Source organism: Theropithecus gelada, chromosome 2 (genome assembly GCF_003255815.1).
Source record: "Theropithecus gelada isolate Dixy chromosome 2, Tgel_1.0, whole genome shotgun sequence".
Taxonomy (NCBI): domain Eukaryota; kingdom Metazoa; phylum Chordata; class Mammalia; order Primates; family Cercopithecidae; genus Theropithecus; species Theropithecus gelada.
The window spans coordinates 158515272-158535696 of record NC_037669.1 but is presented as its reverse complement, the minus strand read 5'-3'; the positions used below and the strand labels follow the sequence as shown (position 1 = coordinate 158535696).

The following is a 20425-nucleotide window of genomic DNA, read 5'->3' as shown; positions in this document are numbered from 1 at the left end:
ATGTGCAGAAATACCTGGGAATAGTCCGCATTACTATTCAACTTTTCCATCTGGCAAGTACAAGTGAAGGTCTGTTTGCTTTAAGGATGCAGACGGTCCAAACACATTGGACAGCAGACGGGAAGACACCTCCGTCAAGAGAGAACTAGAGGAGCCGGGCACGGTGGCTCCTGCTTGTGATCCCAGCTACTCAGGAGGCCAAGGAAGCAGGATCAATTGAGCCCAGGAGTTCCAGACCAGCCTGGGCAACATAGCAAGATCCCTTTCTCTAAAAATATTTTTTTAAAAAAATTAGCTGTGCATGATGGCGCCTGCCTGTAGTCCCAGCTACTCTGGAGAGGCTGAAGCCAGATGATTGCTTGAGCCTCACCTCTTAAAAAGAAAAAGAAAGAAAAAGAGAGAGAGAGAGGGAGGGCAGAAGGATGTTTCAAAGATGAGGGGGTGCCTGGTGATGATGATAATGATAGCAGGATTCAGGGCACTGGGCAACCAATCTGGAGGAGGCTGGCAGGGGAGATTTAAAAGGAGCAACTGGTGGGAACAGATGCTGTCAATTTTAGGGCAGGTGATTCAAAGAGTAAGGGACTAGCTTCACAGAGGAGAGAATTACTACAAACAATGACACAACCACAAAGACGCTGTTCTCTCTACTGGCCTGACCTGAATTTCTTACACATGATCAAGTTCTGGGAGCATGCCATCAATCACACTGAAAAATGTAGTGGGAAATTCTGCAGTGTCAGCCCTCAACGACTGTTCCTTCTGTGTATTTTCTCAAGTCATTAATTCTTTCAAGACGATGAATTGATAAGGACTTAAGAAATATATAAATAACTGAAACTCATTTATATCTAGATCTTCTCTTCTAGATTATAAGGGAATTGAAGGCAGGAATCACAAATTACTCACTTTTGAATAAAGCTCTTTGCCCTAAATATAGCTAAATAAGTGCTTCATAGAAGAGGAAAGAGAGGGAGGGGGCTGGGTGTGGTGACTCACGCCTGTAATCCCAACACTTTGGGAGGCCGAGGCAGGTGGATCATGAGGGTCAGGAGTTCGAGACCAGCCTGGCCAACATGGTGAAACCCCGTCTGTACTAAAAATACAAAAATTAGCTGGGTGTGGTGGTGGGCACCTGTAATCCCAGCTACTCGGGAGGCTAAGGCAGGAGAATTGCTTGATCCTGGGAGGCAGAGGTTGCAGTGAGCTGAGATCGTGCCATTGCACTCCAGCCTGGTGACAAGAGCAAGATTTTGTCTCAAAAAATAAGTAAGTAAACAAATAAATAAATGAAAGAGAGGGAGGGAGGAAGGAGGAAAGAGGGGGAAGGAAGAAAATAGGAAGGGAGAAAGAAAGAAGGAAAGAAAAAAAAGAAAGGAAATGAATTTGATTAGCCATGGTAAGGGAGGGTAACGGTGATGGGCAGTACTAAACCTGACCTGCATCACAGGAAGATACATGTTGTCATAGAAGGAAGTCACCTTGGCAGCTGTTTATGTTTGAGGAATAGTATATGTGTAAGCTCAAGCTACTTGCTGGCCAAGGCTAGGTCCTTGATTTATTTGACGTTCAGAAGTTAGATTATTTTTCTTTTTTTTTTTTTTTTGTTTAGACGGAGTTCCGCTGTTGTTGCCCAGGCTGGAGTGCAATGGCGCGATCTCGGCTCACTGCAACTTCCGTGCCCCCCAGGTTCGAGCAATTCTCCTGCCTCAGCCTCCCGAGTAGCTGGGATTACAGGCGTTAGCCACCACGCCCGGCTAATTTTTGTATTTTTAGTAGAGATGGGGTTTTATTATTTTGGTCAGGTTGGTCTCGAACTCCTGACCTCAGGTAATCCGCCTGCCTCAGCCTCCCAAAGTGCTGGGATTAGAGGTGTGAGCCACTGCGCTCAGCCATTAGTTAGTTCTTTAATAGCAGTGTAAGCAGGGGGTAGGAAAAGAGAAACGTTAATGGGGTAACTGTAAAGGAAAAGGCGAAGAAGTCACTCCATTTACTGGCTGAGTTCTATCTACCCCATAGGGCTACCAACATTTGTCTGAGTCATTTCCTCAGTGGTTGTGACAGCTCCCTCTCCTGCTTTTAGAAGGAGGAAGTAGAAAGTTTAAGAGCTTACTTTAGACCACCTTTTGCATGTAGAATTCATTTCATTTTCAAGGCCCCAAGGGTATTTAAATGGGCTTTAAACCCATTTAAACCGGGCTTTCGCCTGGGCATTTTGGTCTCCACCCCTATGATAAGACAGTCTCCTCCTTTTATCAGGGATAGAAGCTAAGGATAAACTGCATCATCATCTAGACTCAAGTCAGGACGTTAAGCAATGTGGTGGGGAGCTAATGCTGATTCTCTTCCCTTCCTCCCCCGTATCTTGTAAGGGCTAGTATACCCACTTTACAGATTAGGGACTTGAAGATAGAATTTATTGAACTTGAGCTTGGTAAACATAATCCAGAGGGTAGAGTTCAGACAAAATCCCTACCTACCAACTGGTCTATGAAAGATCTTTTAATAAATGGGACCCAAACTTCAGGATCACTGCTCCTCTCACTTTCACAATCAACCTGTAAAGAAAAAAAGTAATGGTTGCCACACCAGAGAGGGTGGAAGTACAGAAACGATCAGAGGAGAGGAACAATCTTTAACACAGTTGGCTTAACGCAGTGCCTCTCCGTTTCGCGAAAGTTCATACGACTACTGTGGGGCCACGGTTTGTTCCGGGCCAGGAAACACACGTGCATCCTGCGCATGCGCCCAAAAGGAACCCACTGCCCCTCCTGCTGGACCTCTTTAGCCAAGTCATCAACCAGCCCTCAAAATGCCCGCCCTCCAGACTAAACCCTCCGCCAATCGGGAAACCGGAATCGTCAGGCACGTCACTTATTTTGCATATGCCCTCCTCTCCCCGCCCCCATTCCTGGACTCCGCCCCGTCTGGGTCACGGATTGTCACCTAAGCGCTTCGTCCTGGCACCTGATTGGCTCTCTTTCCAGCTCCGCCTCCATCTCCACCCGCCGCCCGCCCCTTGGCGATCCCACAGCGGCAAGCAGAGCAAAGTACGCAGGCGCAGGCGCTGCCTCTCTCTTCTAGCGGCCGGCCCGCCCTCCCTCCTCCCCCTCCCTCCCCTCCCCACCCCCTTCCCCTCCTCTCCGGGTCTGCGCCCGCGCGTCTTCCTCCGGCACGCGCCGCCGCTAGCCGAGCACTCTCGCCAGAGCCTTTGGCTCGCGCGTGCCTTTTCCCCTCAGGTTGTGGGGAGAGCGGGATCCTGCTCCGCCGCCGCAGCAGCAGCGGCAGCCCCGGCAGCCTCGGGCGACAGCGGCGGCGCGCGAGCCCCCAGGCGGACCGTACCACCGCTCGCCAGCACGCAGGGGGAGCCGCCCGCCTCGCAGCGCACGCCTCGGCGACCCCGCGGGGCTGAGGCGTCGCCGCGCCCGGCAGCGTGAGCGCAGAGCCGGCCCAGACCCCGAGCTCGGAGCCCCGCGGGCCGCGCCCGCCGCCGGCCCCACCCATCCGGGTCGAGGAGGCCGAGGCCATGGCCGAGACGGAGGAGCGGAGCCTGGACAACTTCTTTGCCAAGAGGGACAAGAAGAAGAAGAAGGAGCGGAGCAACCGGGCGGCGAGTGCCGCGGGTGCAGCGGGCAGCGCCGGCGGAAGCAGTGGAGCCGCGGGTGCGGCTGGCGGCGGGGCGGGCACGGGGACCCGGCCGGGCGACGGCGGGACCGCGAGCGCGGGGACTGCGGGCCCGGGGGCCGCCACCAAGGCTGTGACGAAGGTGAGGGACCGGGAGGCCGGCACTCGGGGCCCGGGCCGCGCGCCGGCGCCCCATGTGCCCGCCCCCGCCTGCTGGGGAAGCGTCCGGGAGGGGCCGCGGGGGCCGGGCGGACGGGCGAGGGCCGCCACGTGACGCAGGCTCCCCACTTCGGGCAGGGCTCGCCTGGGCCGGGACCCCTTCCGACACCCGCCCTGGAGCCGCCCTTCTCACCCCGCGTCGCTCGGCGTTAGCCAGGGCCCGGGCGGCGCCACCCTCCAGGGGCACTAGGTCTGGGGCCGCAGCGCCCAGCACAGAGCAGCGTTTATTGGGTGACGTCTAGGGTGAGTAATTCCGTGTGCTGACCTCAGCCCAGTAGTTTGAGCTGAATTTTCGCTTTCAGCAGCCGCATTTGTAGCAGCTCTTTTGTGATGACTTAGTCTCTAAGCCCGTGAAAGAAAAAGAAAAGTCTCGGTGGCAAGGTTGGGGTAGTAATGTAGTTGTGAAATTCCTACTGACTTCTTCCTTCGGCTTTTCTTAGTTGCTTAAAGTAACAGCTCTCATGCAGGAACCCGGCGGAAGTACAGTGTTAGCCTACGAGCATGTTTGTCCTCCATGTAGCCTAGTTTGCCCCAGAACGAAGCAAGGGCTTTGACCGGTATATAAGTGCCTACTCAGTTTAGGTTCCAGCCACTTGATCCACTTTTCGTAGTGTGTTATTTGCTTAGTTATATGTCTGCAAATAGCTTTAATTGATCAAATGGCGTTTGTTTTACAGGACGAAGATGAGTGGAAAGAATTGGAGCAAAAAGAGGTTGATTACAGCGGCCTCAGGGTTCAGGCAATGCAAATAAGGTATGGTCTGGTTACAAATGTGTTTAGATAACTTTTAGGACAGATATTGGATACAAGTTAGGTTTTCCTTTGGCCCCAAAGCAGCATCATAGTAGCCTTGTGCTCTAGATACGCTTATTAGGACTCAAATGGGTTCTGTCTACTCTTTCTCACTCCGTGAAGGCAGCCCTTCCGTGTGCTCATCAAATTAGCTACTGACTCTAAAATCCTGTGAGAGCTTGCCTACTTCCAGTTCTGGTGAGGCCTTTTCATTTGAGACAGCTAAAATGGATTTTCTCACTTCAGAATGTTCACTGTTAACATCGGTGATTGTACTTAGTTTTGGTTTCAAAAATAATGTGGATTTTTTCACATCCTCTCCAATAAGCAAGTGAATGTATTTTTGTAATTGAAGTATATCATATTTAAAGAGAGAGAGAGGTTTCATGTGTTCACACAGTGCTACCAACCTGTGCAGTAAGTACGCAGGTCAAGAAACTTGAGTATTACTAATACAGAACAAGGTTCGCCTCCTAACACCTACTCACTGCATTCACCTTCAACACAACCACTATCCATAATTTTTTCTAAAACTTAATAGGAATGGAATTATATGTGTAAACATGTTACTTTTTAAAGTTCAAGAAAACAGTAATTTTTAAAAATTGGGTAGTTTAGAAGATTTGAAATTAACATTTTGTTAAGTCCAGTCTGTGGCAGTCAACTTTGATGCTAAGTGCCATATTTTGGAGGGTTCATAAAGTAGGAAAAAAACAAGTGAAGATATGGATCTGCTTTAAGATTAAAAAATCCTTTGCTCCCAGTTTAAAGAAAAAAGGATTTTGATCAACTGTCTCCAGTTTGAAGCTTGCATTTTATAGGCAATGCCAGTGAGTGCGAGGCACAGTGGAGGAAATACTTTCCTTAACTGAAAACTGTCTTTTGACCTCTCTGGATGTTAGTATCTATAGCTTTAGATAACTTTTTCAAAAAGCAGTGTTAATAATTTGTTGAATACCTACCACAGCTAGGCATTAATGTCCTGTGAAAACATCATTTTGTGAGCTTAGCCAAAGTGAAACCCCCGACTGATAATGGGATACTTTCAGGAACGGTAGCTTCTCCACTCTTGAGATTTCTTTGTAGTGGTGTTGAGTAGAAGTGATTAGACTTAAGTTTGATTCCCAACCGCTTGTTGGCTTCCTTCATGTATCTTCATCTTTTCTGTCTCCTGGGGCTTGACCTGTAAAGAATGGGGGAGGAGCGGATGTGAGGTTCTTACCATTTGGGGTTGTGGAACTACCTGTGTGTGTGGCTCCTGTTCTGTTGTAAAATTTGGCTCTTCTTAAGTCTTTTCTTTCCTAAGTGACTGCAGGTTCTTGAAAACGTGAGTGACTGTAAGAATAGTGTTTGGCCTTGTCGAACTTGGCAAAAGTAGCACTTTACTGAAGATAAAATTGTGGTTTCAAGTTCACTGACGATTAGAAATTGATTTTATTAAACTATGGATATTATTTAAACAGAACCTGTGTTTTTTCTGTTATTGACTATAAGTTACGTGTTCATCTTCAGGGTTATTTTGGTCTTGATCTATTTTGGTTACTCTTGAGATTGTGAAAAGTGTCTTAAATAACTTACATACTTCACCCTTGCCAGGGATATAAGTATCAGCTAGTACAAACATTTAAGTTCTGCTCAACCTGAAGTAGAGTAGCTTTTATATTGTCTTTTGTTTTCTTAACATCTAGTTATTGGCCTGAAGTGGCCATCCTAGTAGAGGTATTCCACTAACCTGCAACGCTGAGAAACTCTCTTTCCCATATGCTCATCCACCAATCTCTGCTACATGTGCTTTATCTTATTCTCTTTCTCAGTATACTGAAAGTTAGCTGCAGATGTCACCGTCAGTCTTTTTTTTTTTTTTTTGAAACAGAGTTTCGCTCTTGTTGCCCAGGCTGGAGTACAGTGGCACGATCTAAGCTCACCACAACCTCCGACCCCTGGGTTCAAGCGATTCTAATGCCTCAGCCTCCTGAGTAGCTGGGATTACAGGCATTTGTCACCGCACCCGGCTAATTTTGTATTTTTAGTAGAGACGGAGTTTCTTCCTGTTGGTCAGGCTGGTCTCGAACTCCTGACCTCAGGTGATCCGCCTGCCTCGGCCTTCCAAAGTGCTGGAATCACAGGGGTGAGCCTCTGAGCCCAGCCAGATGTCACATACAATCTTAAAGTTCTTGACACTGGTCCTTATAGTAGTTAGCATGTTAGGCCTTTACCTGTACTGAAAGGGGAAAGTTTTCATTAGCAGCAAACATACTATATATTAAGATCCTATTTCACATTTACCAACCAGCTCAAGATTTAATACTAGGGCACTTAACGTGTCCAATTTTGTGTCTAAGTTAATCTTATTCAAGATCATGCCATTATAGACAAATTCTTGAGCAGGAAGTCATTGAGGTGGTTATAAAGGAACCTGTCACTTGAGTTAGATTCTTGGTTGTTTGTAGGCCCTGTAGGCCTCTTTCATCTCTTACTTTTTTATATTTTTGAGACAGTCTCACTTTGTCACCCCGGTTGGAATGCAGTGGCATGATCATAGCTCACTGTAGTCTTGAACTCCTGGGCTCAAGTGATCCTCCCACCTCAGCCTCCCAAGTAGCTGGGGCTACAGGTGTGAATTGCCACCCCTGACTAATCTTACTTTCTTTCTGTAGATGGGGACTGTGTTCCTGGGCTGATCTCAAAACTCCTGGCCTCAAGTGATCTTCTCAAAGTACAGGAATCACAGGCATGAGCTGCTAGGCCCAGCTACTTCCATCTTTAAAATGGATTTTTGGGAGAATGTTAGAAAGATTTAATTCTTGAAGGCATACAGTGTTGAGTGTTTGTCATGTTTCAGTAAATAATTGAGTTCTTGGAGCCCAGTGGTTTTCTAGAAACTTTGGTGAGAAATCTAGACTTAAACCTGTTAGGTAGAGCTGGTTATGTTATCCAAGGTGGATTATTCTAGCAAATACGTGACTACTTTGCTAGACGCTGTGAGGTTTTCTGGTTGTAGAAATAAGTCATGCTCTAATAGACGACAGTAGATAATTTCAAAGAGATGTGCAAGGTTCTCTGGGGCAGAGGAGAGACATTTCATCATCCATGAATGGGTCAGGAAAGATTTCTTTGGATGAGGAGGTGCAGTGACATTTTAAGCCTCCAGGCCAGGCATAGCTGATCAGGCCATGTTTATCTCGCCAGTTTACTGTTGCAGCAGTGCTAGGTATAATAGGGACAAACCTGTGAGATGCCCGGTATTCCAGCAGCTCAGTCCAGTCTGATTCTTGTTTTAGCTGCTTCCCCCTAGTGTTGGGGAAGGGGATTTAGGATGTATAAATTCCCAAGTCTCGAGGTAGAGAGATAAGGCTGTTCTATTCTTTATAAATATACTGCTGCAGGATGTGTGATCCTATCAGCCTTACTAAAGAAAATGCATTTCTCAAATCTCAAAGTAGAGAATATTTCTGCGTCATGCCTTAGAGCTATAAAGAGGATAAAATGAATTTAAAAGGTAATGTGAAATAATATAGCCTCTGGAATCCCACACTATTTTGACTCTGCTACTCTGTAGGCCTGGGGAAGGTACTTAAGTTTCCTCATACATCCATACAGTGGGTCTCTTGCCTGCCTTAGTGTTACTGTGAGGTTTAACTTTGTACAGTGGGGTGGAATGCTGGCTGCCGTAGTAGATATTCAGTAAATCTTCCTTTTGTATCGTCATTATTCTCCTCACCCTACCAGTAGTGCCTTACAGGCTTACATGTATTTAAGACTGTGTATGTGGAATTGGGATGAATTTACAGCAGTATCGTAGTGTTTATTTATAACATTTAGCTAATGAGAAGCTATATATTAGGATCAAACACTGAATTTCAGCCTGTCTCCCGTGGAAATAACCATTTGGAACTTGTTTCTTGTTCAGGTGTGACATTTGGAGAGTTGATGCTTTCTGAAATATGTAAATATGAAAAAGCAATAAAATATATAAATCATTTCTACCCTGCTAACTGGCATTTAGGCAAGCCCTCTAAGCATCTCTGGGCTTCAGTTCCTCATTGTTGGATGAAGAGTTTTTTTGGCTTGGTCATTCTTTTTTTTTTTTTTTTTTGATAGAGTTTTTACTTTTGTTACCCAGGCTGGGGTGCAATGGCATGATCTCTGCCACTGCAACCTCCGCCTCCTAAGTTCAAGCGATTTTCCTGCCTCAGCCTCCCAAATAGCTGGGATTACAGGCATATGCCACCACGCCTAGCTGATTTTTGTATTTTTAGTAGAGACAGGGTTTCACCATGTTAGGCTGGTCTTGAACTCCTGACCTCCGGTGATCTGCCCGCCTCTGCCTCCCAAAGTGCTGGGATTACAGGCGTGAGCCACCGTGCCCGGTTGACGAAGGGTCTTGACTAAACAATGTCCACATGCTTAGTTTAGTATTTCAGAATCTTAACCCAAAATATTTATTTTTATTATTATTACACTTTAAGGTCTGGGGTACATGTGCACAACGTACAGGTTTGTTACATAGGTATACATGTGCCATGGTGGTTTGCTGCACCCATCAACTCGTCATTGACATTAGGTATTTCTCCTAACACTATCCCTCCCCCAGCTCCCTACCCCCCAGCAGACCCTGGTGTGTGATGTTCCCCTCCCTGTGTCTGTGTGTCCTCTTCAACTCCCACTTATGATGAGAACATGCAGTGTTTGGTTTTCTGTCTTTGTGATAGTTTGCTGAGAACGATGGTTTCCAGCTTCATCCATGTCCCTGCGAAGGACATTAGCTAATCCCTTTTTATGGCTGCATAGTATTCCATGGTGTATATGTGCTACATTTTCTTTATCCAGTCTATTATTGATGGACATTTGGAAAAACCCAAAATATTTATTAAAAAAAAGTTTTTTTGGCCGGGCACAGTGGCTCACCCCTGTAATCCCAGCACTCTGGGAGGCTGAGGCGGATGAATTACCTGAGGTCGGGAGTTTGAGACCAGTCTGGCCAACATGGTGAAACCCTGTCTCTACTAAATACACAAAATTTTGCTGGGCATGATGGCACAAGCAGCTACTTGGCAGGCTGAGATAGGAGAATCGCTTGAACCCAGGAGGTGGAGGTTGCAATGAGCCAAGATCACGCCATTGCTCTTCAGTCTGGGCAACAGGAGTGAAACTCCATCTCAAAAAAAAAAATAGAGACAGGGTCTCACCAGGTTGCTCATGCTGGTTTTGAACTCCTGGCCTCAAATGATCCTCCCACCTCGGCCTTCCAAAGTGCTGGGATTATGGGCATGAGCCACCGCACCTGGCCAAGAATCCAAAATACTAAGTTGTTCTCCTTATGCCTTTTATTATTGATGTACAGTCCCTCTAATTAAACAGATTATGCTTATTTTTTGTTAATAGTTTGTAACGTAGGTGTATTTTAAATCTGTGGTTTTTAAATTTTTTTATTTTTTCCCTAAGGGCAAGGAGATGTTAGATACTAGACAGTAAAAAAGAAAACTTCAAGTTGAGATACTGTCAGTATTCCGTCAGACCAAATAGGAGTTTTTATTTAAAAGCTTTCTGTGAGGCTGGGCGTGGTGGCTCACTCCTGTAATCCCAACACTTTGGGAGGCAGAGTTAGGAGGATCACTTGAGGCCAGGAGTACACGACCAGCCTGGGCAAGACCCTGCCTCTACAAAAAATGTAAAAAAAGTAAAATTAGCCAGTCATGGTGGTCTGCACCTGTAGTTCTACCTTACTTGGGAGGCTGAGGTGGGAGTATCTCTTGAGCCCAGGAGTTTAAGATTACAGTGAGCTAAGATTGGGCCTCTGTACTCCAGCCTAGGTGACAGAGCAAGACCCTGTCTCTAAAAAAATTTTAAAAATAAAAAACAATTTTTTGTGTGTAGGTTATAAAAGTAATATGTTTGTTTTTAGAAATTTTTTGAAAAAATGTAGCAGCATAAAATGTAAGAATTATCTGTAGTCTGTTCTGCTTAGGAATAATCAGTGAACAGTGCTGATTATTAAGGGCTTGTCAGCTCCATTTTACATAAGAGGAAATTGAAGAATAAAGAAATTAGTGCCATATTCAAAGTTTCCTGGCTGGTAAGTGGCAGAGCCTGGATTTGAACCAGGAAGCCTGACTTTAGAATCTGCTCCTAATTGCTTGCTGCATGAAGAAGATAAAGTCATACATTCTAGCACCCAGAGCTACTCTATAATATAAACTTTTTAAAATTGTTGTAGATATTTTTGTATTTATATTAGGTATGTAGCTGTTGTTTTAGTGAATTTTTGGTTTATATGACATGAATACTACCTCCAAGTCAGCATAGGCTTTACATTTTAAATGGCTGTATAGAATTCTCTTACATGTTAATGAAAAGGAAAACTGAGGGATGGCCTGGCTATATTTTTTCTTTCTTTTAAATTGCATTTTTTTTTTCTTTCTCAGATCTCTTAGGGATGAATTGACATATTCTCTATCCTTTTTCCTCTCAGATAAAGTTGTAAGTAAAATCTTGCTGTAAATGTAGATGAGATAGATCTGTTCTTCTTTTCCCTCTCTTCCTTATTGCCACTCCAGCCTCTAAATTCTGCAGTTACCTCTGATTGGTAGGTAATTCATACAATGCTGCCATTATTTTTTATTTTTTATGTTTGACACGGGGTCTTGCTCTGTCACCCAGGCTGGAGTGCAGTGGTGCAATCTCGGCCCACTACAGCCTCTGCCTCCTGGGTTCAACCAATTCTCCTGCCTCAGCCTCCCAAGTAGCTGAGATTACAGGCATGTGCCACCACACCCAGCTAATTTTTGTATTTTTAGTAGAGACAGGGTTTTGCCATATTGGCCAGGCTGGTCTCAAACTCCTGACCTCAGGTGATCCGCCTACCTCGGCCTCCTAAAGTGCTGGGATTACAGGTGTGAACCACCGTGCCCAGCCAGTGGCATTTTGCCACTTTTTTTTTTTTTTTTTTTTTTTTGAGTTGGAGTCTCACTCTGTCACCCAGGCGGGAGTGCAGTGGTGCGATCTCAGCTTACTGCGAGCTCCGCCTCCCGGGTTCACGCCATTCTGCCTCAGCCTCGCAAGTAGCTGGGACTACAGGCGTCTGCCACCACGCCTGGCTAATATATATATATATATATGTATTTTTTTTTTTTTGGTAGAGACAAAGTTTCACCATGGTCTTGATCTCCTGACCTTGTGGTCCGCCTGCCTCAGCCTCCCAAAGTGCCACTTTATTTTTTTCTAAGTATCTTTAAAGGAGACTGTCAAGCTGGTCGTATAGCCAGCTCGTGTCTTGTTTTAATAGAAATGGAAGGAAAGCATCCTTAGATACCCTTTTGCAGAAGCCAAGAGAGGCTGTGATGTTCCCAAGGTTATACAGTTAAGAGAGGCAGGGTGGTAAGTGGAAGGCCAGGGACAGAGTTTTGGGAACCAACCTTTTTTTATAGGAAGGTGGGGAAAACGTAAAATGATGAAGGAGTTGAGAAGCTTGAAGACCTAGGAAAAGCCACCATTGTCAGGAAAAATAATTTTATGAAAAGGTTGGTAGTTGAGTATCTTCTGCCAGGTGTATCTTCAAGGTGAAGAGCTGCAGAAAGGACGTTTGATTTAGCCATTATTATGCTTTAATATCCCTGTGGTCAGTATCCCATTTGTCAAGAGACAAAAATATATACACTTGGCAATTTAGGACATGTAAAGTTACATAAAATAATAAAAAGTAATCCAACAAAAAGAGAAATAATCAAAGATGCCTAGGAGAAATAGATTATGACTCAAGTCAATTCAAGAATAAATTAATTAGTATTGAGAAAATACTGCAAGCAGTCTTAAGATGGTATGTTACCACTGAGGGTATCTTTTCCATTTATAACATCTGGAAAGCCGAAGACTGAGCTCTTATATATGTTTTTAAACAGGTGATAAATACATGTCTGATGTTAGGGGCTAGTTCTATTCTTTGTAAACACGGCACATACTTGTTTTCATCTGCTGGAATGTGAATTCTGATTCTGAGAGCATTTTGTTACATGTGCTAAAGGATTGGCAAATAAAATTATACAACTTTCAAAACCCTTCATTTGTCACTAAAAATATGCTTACCATAAATGCCTGTTTGTACACTTTGGTGCAAGGAAAATTTTGTAATCGTGCTCTTAATCCTTCAGCTCACTCTCTTCTCTGCATTTCAGGTTGTATCATCCTCTCTTCCCTCCCTTAGTCGCTTGAGGCGGTAACTGGGGTCCTGCTCTTACGTGGGGTCCTGTAAACCATCAGGCATGTTGTCACAGAGGCACATCAGTATTTTTTTTTTTTTTTTTCAGACAGAGTCATGCTCTGTCACCCAGGAGGGAGTGCAGTGGCACAATTTCAGCTGACTGCAGCCTCTGCCTTCCGGGTTCAAGGGATTCTCCTGCCTCAGCTTCCCCAGTAGCTGGGATTACAGGGGTGCGCCCCCATGCCTGGCTAATTTTTGTATTTTTAGTACAGATGGGTTTCGCCATGTTGCCCAGCCTGGTCTTGAACTCCTGACCTCAGGTGATACATCCACCTTGGCCTCCCAAAGTCCTGGGATTACAGGTGTGAGCCACTGTACCCGGTCTCACTTTTTAAATAAATAAGACATTCAGTCTCAAAAGAGAGTAAGTGACTTCTTCAGGGTTGTACAGATAATCATGGATAAAACTAAGGATTTGGACTGAAAATTTTCTTGGTGGTTCCTTAATGAATTTACATGTTTGCTTTTCCAACAGTGAAAAGGAGGAAGATGATACTGAAAAGAGACAAGATCCAGGTGATAACTGGGAAGAAGGTGGAGGTGGTGGTGGAGGTATGGAAAAATCTTCAGGTCCCTGGAATAAAACAGCTCTGGTCCAAGCACCTCCTGCTCCAGTAATCGGTAATTTTACTATTTCAGTTTCAGAAAGATGTCTAATTTATATATGATTTTATATATGGTCCACTTTCAACTCGGTGCATGATTATGGTGGGGTGAGAAGGAGGGGCTCCTTTCCATTCCTGGTTGAGTGGGATGTGTGTGTATCTTGTTAAAGACTTCAAAATCCTAAAGAAAAGGAATCTGGAAGTTAAAAGACATACTGTTGTCCTATATGTTGCTGTAAAATTTATATGTAGATAGTCTAGTCAATTCCAGTTTAGTTTATTTAAATTGAGCATTTATTCTAATATTCTCTTTAAATATTAACTACTTGCTAGTGGAGGAAAAGGTAAGGAAAAGACTTCAATTTACTAGAATCCAAGGTAAGCTTCATTTGGGATTTTTAGTAGTAATTACCTAGGGTTGGGTATAACTCCAAAAGTTTTCATGAGAGAGAAAATTCTTAAAGCTTTTATCATTTAAAATATTTTTGACAGCGGAGTAAGGACAAAGACAAGGGGCCCTTGTCTTCACTTGTGCTTTGTCTTTTTCATTCCCTTTAACTTTCCTGTTTTTTGAAGCATGAATTCTCAGCAGGACTGATGTTATCATTCTCAAGGGGGTAAAAGTTACTTCTTACAGAGTGAAGGAATCTTATACCTTATTAGTCATTTGTGGCCTGCAAAAAGGCTAGAGTGCATAAACAGATGTACAGTTTATCTGCAGTATTAAAATTTTATGGAGTGGGGGGCAGTTGGGAAACAGATGTCTGAAAGGTCTCCTTAGGGCGATAATGAAAGTTTAAGAGCACTACTTTAAAGAAATGTATACTCATTGTTTTATTTAGAATGGCATAAAGAATAACTTATCACTCCAAATCTTGCTATGCTGAAATCACACAGGTAACTACTGTATTTTTTAGAGACGGTTTCACCTGTGGCCCAGGCTGCAGTGCAGTGGTGCAACGTGGCTCATTGCAGCCCCTCAACTGCTTGGACTCAAGTGATTCTCCCACCCCAGCCTTCCAAGTAGACTACCAGGGCATGCCACCTGTTTATTTTATCGTGGAGATGAGATCTCACTATGTTGCCCAGGCTAGTCTCCAACTCCTGGGTTCAAGCAATCCTGCCACCATAGCTTCCCAAAGTGCTGGGATTACAGGTGTGAGCCACCACACCCGGTCTTATGTTTTTAAATCTTTAGAACCTTTTGGTTTGTTTGAGACAGAGTCTGGCTCCTGACTTCAAGTGATCTGCCTGCCTCGACCTCCAAAAGTGCTGGGATTACAGGCGTGAGCCATCATGCCTGGTTAGAATCTTTTTTTCTTTCTTTCTTTTTATTTTTTCCAATAGACAAAGTCTCATTCTCTTGCCCAGGCTGGAGTGCAGTGGCACAGTCTTGGGTCACTGCAACCTCCACCTCCCGGGTTCAAGCTAGTCTCCTGCCTCAGCCTCTCGAGTAGCTGGGATTATAGGCATGCACCATCATGCCCTGCTAATTCTTTGTATTTTTAGTAGAGATGGGGTTTCACCATGTTGGCCAGGCTGGTTTTGAACTCCTGACCTCAAGTGATCTGCCTGCCTCGGGCTCCCAAAGTGCCAGGATTACAGACTTGAGCCACCACGCCCCAGCCCCAGCTAGAATCTTAAAAAATAACCACACTGGCATTTCATTAAATAAATTCTTTACATATGGCATCTTAATCAATCCCCCCAATCAGGTAAAGAAGTAATTCATATTTATTGGTAGGGAAACTGAGGACTATTTAAGTCCTTTTCTGAAAGGCAGTCCCTGATGAGAGAGACCAGTCATCCAGTTCCAGCAGATTCCTTTTCTACTTCCAGTAATTTGGCTTGTGGAACTCACCATTTACGTAGATTACTAAAGTTGTACATGGAGGAGGAGTTAGAATACTACCCTAGAAAAATAGAATGTTTTCACTTTTCTTTTTTCTTTTTTGACAGACAGAGTCTTGTTCTGTTGCTCACGCTGGAGTGCAGTGGCTCAATATTGGCTCACTGCAACCTCTGCCTCCCAGGTTCAAGCCATTCTCCTGCCTCAGCCCCCTGAGTAGCTGGGATTACAGGCGTCTGCCATCACGCCCGGCTAAGTTTTGTATTTTTTGTAGAGACAGTGTTTCACCATGTTGGCCCAACTGGTCTTGAACCCCTGACCCCAGGTGATCCACTCACCTCAGCCTCCCAGAGTGCTGGGATTACAGGTGTGAACCACCACACCTGGCCTGTTTTCACTTTAGACATTTTCTGAAATAACTTTCCTTCTGTTATCTGACCCAGAGACCCTGGTATTGTTTTTTCTGTAATTGTTAAATGATTGGGAATGCAAGAATAGCTTATTAAAATGCTGCACATTTGAATAGTTTATCTAAAAATTGTTTTAAAATATTAGTTACAGAAACCCCAGAACCGGCAATGACTAGTGGTGTGTATAGGCCTCCTGGGGCCAGGTTAACCACAACAAGGAAAACACCACAAGGACCACCAGAAATCTACAGCGATACACAGTTCCCATCCCTGCAGTCAACTGCCAAGCACGTAGAAAGCCGGAAGTAAGTACTATAAGTAATTGCATTTTGTTTAGGACTTCTGTTCCTTGGCCAGGGAGTGGGATATAGGGCATACCCACCCAAGGGAGACTATTCCTTAACTAATGAAGCCTGAGCTTCAGCTGACAGGCAGCTAAGAGTCAGGATGGAACTTTATATACCTAGAAGGGAGGAAAGAGGGAGGGCAAAGAGCATTGGAGACTGACTTTGTCTTCTGTCTGCAAAAGTTTCTCTTAGCCCTGGTTTATGTTGTTTTATAGCAATGACAAGTTTTAATGTAGTTAAAATTCTTTTATAATTGAGTGGCTTTTGCTCCTTATAATATGGAAACTAGAAATATAAAAATGCTGTGTAGTTATATTCCCAGTTAATGTGACTGTAGACAGAAGATGTTGGCATTTATAAATCTAATATTAAAATAATCTTATTTCAGCAGGTACTTAAAATGAATGCTACCTGGAATTAAATGACTACATATGGCACAACTACATCTTACTTAGGGACATGAATTTTTTAAAATAAAATGGGAAGAAATGTAAATGACATCAGATGGAAATGTTTTTTGGGGTGGCTTTTAGAATAAATCCCAGCCTTTTTGCCACTTTGAGAGCACAGCTGGCTTGAATTTAAACCTCCACGTGGACTTGCTCCTCTGCTCTGTCTTAAAAAATGTATAAGGGACCTTTGGGAGGGCAGTGATTCACCACACTCAAGTTTCTTTACCTGATCTAATCAGATCCACTCCCACAAAATTGATGTGAGGAGAAATCATTGACTAACGAGTAGAATTTACTTGAATGAGAAAATTGTTACCCTTGTGCATAAAGAGAGAGATGTATTATCTATTACTTGCTAAAAGTGAAAGTCTTAGGAGGAATGTCATCACACAGCTTTTAACAGTTTTCTTCAAGTTTGTCCTGAAATAGGGTCACATTTAATACTATTTAGTAGAAGATAGGACCCTAGAGCTTCAGTACAGCGTTCTGTGTTTTCTGTTCGAATTGAAGCCTTAAAATGGTTTGATAAGGATTTTATATACGCCCACTCCTACCCCTCCCCAGGATTCTTCTAAGGGGTGGCTTTTTTTTTTTAAATTCAAGGACGAGTATTTTCAAAAACCCTAGTGAAGAAAAAATATTTACTGATTACATTTCTTTTCCCTTAGGGATAAAGAAATGGAGAAGAGCTTTGAAGTAGTAAGACACAAAAATAGAGGTAGGGATGAGGTTTCAAAAAACCAGGCCCTTAAACTTCAGCTAGACAACCAGTATGCTGTGCTTGAAAATCAGAAAAGCAGCCACTCACAATACAATTAAGGAATGGGCTTTGCTAACCCTTCTGAGGTAACTAGACTGCAGCTAACCACCACCAACAGTCAGTCATCATCTGATCTCTGCTGGACCTACAGACACCGATGCAGACCACTCAATTTCCTGACCGGCCCTATTGCACTATGGAAGTTAAAGTGTCGCGACTGCTCTATACATATTGGATTTAGGGGAATTTTCATTGTTATATAAATGTGTGAACTAGTTTCAACAGTGTTCTTTCATATTTACTCTGCAAATACAAAAAACCAAAACCTGCAGCCAGTGGTCATTTCAAAATCTTTTTATGTTCAGATACTGAGCCTTCATAAGGGTTGACTACCTCAGATTTGCTGCACTCATTGTGGACTTCATGTGGATCACAACTTCTGGATAAGAAGATTACAACTATTAAGTGTCGATGTGAACCTTGCAACCAGCTCTACTGGATTCTTACCAGAAATCCTGCATAAAAAGTCAGCCATCTGGGTTCTGATCTGCTGTAAAAGATGAAGATTTAAGTGACCTTAATTAACCTGTCCTGTGCCCTACCCTTAAGGAATACTCTGTGTAGTAGGCTGTGGCTATATTATACTTCCTGGAACACGCCGCTGAAAAGAACTGATGTGTTCAGATCATCTGTGTAGGGCTGTGATTTGTAATTTAAACTTTAATTGTATTCTGAGGTAACCACAAAATAAATTCAAACAAACTGGGGTCCACCAAGTAGGGGAAGGGGTAAGGGAGAGAATAATCTCTTTTTTTTTTTTTTTTTTTTGGTAACTTTTTTTTTTTAATTTGGATAGTGCTTTTTTGTTTTGTTTTTGTTCTGCATTAAGGTCTTTTTTGCTTTGACTTGAAATAAGTTCTTTGACAGAGCATATTGCTTGGTTAAGTAAGTAACCTAAAGTATGCATTAGGATTGTGAAATGTCTTCGTGAGTATGCCAGTCCTGAGGGTGGAACCAAATAGCCTTTGATGTAAAGGGCAGTGGATTCTGGAGGCTCTACTTCAGGTGCTGCTAATGCCTCTTCTAATCAGGTCTAAATTGTGTAGTAAACTGCAGTGGGAAGAAAATGCTTTCTGCTCAGGCTAAGGGGTTCACTGATCTGTCCTTACAAATTCAGAGCAACATGAGCAAAACCTCAGCTAAAATCCATTTAAGTGTCATGGATTGTGCATGATCTTTGATAAGAATTCCTCATGTTCTTGTGCCCAGTTTTTCAAGGTATTGGCTGTTCTATAGATGCAGTGATTGTCCCAGCTAGCTCTGTTTTCAATCTTTTGGTGTGTCTTTATGTTCATTTGGAGAGTCAGGGCTAAAGACAGGTGATGTAGCACTTCTGTTTTTAATAATTACAGCTTCAAATACCTATTAATAGTCTGGGGTCCTTTAGAGGGACTTGAAGCCACCCAGGATTGCGGAAGAGTGTCCACCTAACAAGATGGTCTGGCAGTTTCCTAGTTTTGTATCTTTGGTTCAATAGAAATATCTGAAAGTGGTAATGTGACCACTTGATGCAGAGTCCGGGTTTCTCTATAATAAATCCCTTTGCCAAATGCATGAGTTGCAGACTTGCTATTGGCAAGAGTGAAGCAAGTGGGTGAGTAAAACTATTTTGATGTGGGAGCATTTTCAGATAGGAGTTTAGTCTTGATGAAAGTGTCCGTGCAGGAATTGGACTCCAAGGAGGGTTACAGTATCTCCTGACGGGACCTGCCACTCACATCTGGGCAATAATGTTGACATTTGAGGTGACAGGCAGATGCCTGCCTTCTAATCTATTTGGGTGAGTAGTTGAGCCAGCCAAGGGGAGGTTGAATGATTAAATCAGAAATGGGATTCTTGGTAAACTGAAGACTATTTGGGAACGAAAAACCTTAAAAAATAGGCTCTTCATCGTTGAACTGTGTATTTTCCCTGCATTTTTTTTCCCCACAAAATTTTGTTGGGGGTTGTGTTACTGAAGAATGAACAGAGATGAGTAAGTGGAGGTGTTATGTAAAGGCATACTGTACTCGAAATCTGAAGACCTGCAGCAGATTTAAATTACAACTCTTGTTATAACTTTTTAAAAGATTGTGAAAATATCAAAATGTACATGAATCAAGTTTTAATATACTGTATGATGGGTGGATGAGGCTGTCCATTGTACCATTTGTTTGAATTCTCAGGCATGGTTTGGCAGTGCAAGAACTCTGTAACATTAACAAATTCAATAAAAAGTAAATATATGGATTTTGGACTGTAATGGTTATTTTAAAGCCTTATTTTGTCTTTGAAAATGGTGAGTTGAGGTCATACCTCTCGCTGTGGGAAGGTGAAGATGCTCTAAACTCAGGAGTGTACTTTTTTTTCTTTTTTCTTTTTTTTTTTTTTTTTTTTGTTTGAGACAGTCTCGCTCTGTCACCCAGGCTGGAGTGCAGTGGTGTGATCTCAGCTCACTTCATCCTCCGCCTCCCCGGTTCAAATGATTCTGCCTCAGCCTCCTGAGTAGCTGGGATTACAGGCACGCACCACCACACCAGCTAATTTTTGTATTTTTAGTAGAGACGGAGTTTCACCATGTTGGCCAGGCTGGTCTTGAACTCCTGTCTTGAACTCCTGTCTTCGTGTCCACCTGCCTCGGCCTCCCAAAGTGCTGGGATTACAGGTGTGAGCCACCAGGCCTGGCCGGTAGTGTACTTTCCATTTCAGAAGTGTTTACGGAGTGCTCAAGCATAAAAAAGACCGATGAGGATTTAGGCAAACCAAAGACAGTAAAAAGAGAAATACAAAATTTTAAAAATACAAAACATGAGGCATGAAAGTGGCTACAAAGCTATGACAAATATTTTTGGAAAACTTGAAATACACATTTGTCCTTGTTGCTGTATTAAATTTTGTTACCTTAAATTATGGCAGAGGAATCTAAAATCTTTATATAGACTAGGGATTTGAGACTTTGTTCCTTGAGAATCTTAAAATTCTCAAAAAGAGCAGTAATTTTAAATTTCAGGATTTAGTTTGGATTATAGTCCCTAGATTTCTAAATTAGCAAAAGTATATTTGTCATTTT

At 43.4% G+C, this 20425-nt stretch overlaps 1 protein-coding gene across 4 annotated transcripts; it reads left to right on the top strand.

Annotated features, from left to right (window-relative positions):
- Positions 1-3073: 3073 nt before the first annotated feature.
- CDV3 (CDV3 homolog) lies at positions 3074-19605 on the top strand. Of its 4 annotated transcripts, none has more exons than XM_025375543.1 (6): positions 3074-3766; positions 4521-4597; positions 13369-13514; positions 15903-16062; positions 16493-16495; positions 17225-19605. In XM_025375543.1, exons 1-6 carry the CDS (start codon positions 3527-3529, stop codon positions 17373-17375), a joined length of 777 nt encoding a protein of 258 aa, XP_025231328.1. In that variant the 5' UTR covers positions 3074-3526; the 3' UTR covers positions 17376-19605. The 4 variants fall into 4 exon arrangements, with proteins under 4 accessions (XP_025231328.1, XP_025231330.1, XP_025231331.1 ...); XM_025375545.1 differs by lacking the exon at positions 16493-16495 and adding an exon at positions 11902-11904; XM_025375546.1 differs by lacking the exon at positions 16493-16495 and having other exon boundaries at positions 17682-19605.
- Positions 19606-20425: the final 820 nt, after the last annotated feature.

Excerpts from the sequence above, each read along its gene's own strand:
- CDV3 (XM_025375543.1), top strand. The coding sequence starts at position 3,527 with ATGGCCGAGACGGAGGAGCGGAGCCTGGACAACTTCTTTGCCAAGAGG. Across the intron at positions 4,598-13,368 it reads GTTCAGGCAATGCAAATAAG|TGAAAAGGAGGAAGATGATA; the intron begins GTATGGTCTGGT and ends CTTTTCCAACAG. Across the intron at positions 13,515-15,902 it reads ACCTCCTGCTCCAGTAATCG|TTACAGAAACCCCAGAACCG; the intron begins GTAATTTTACTA and ends TTAAAATATTAG.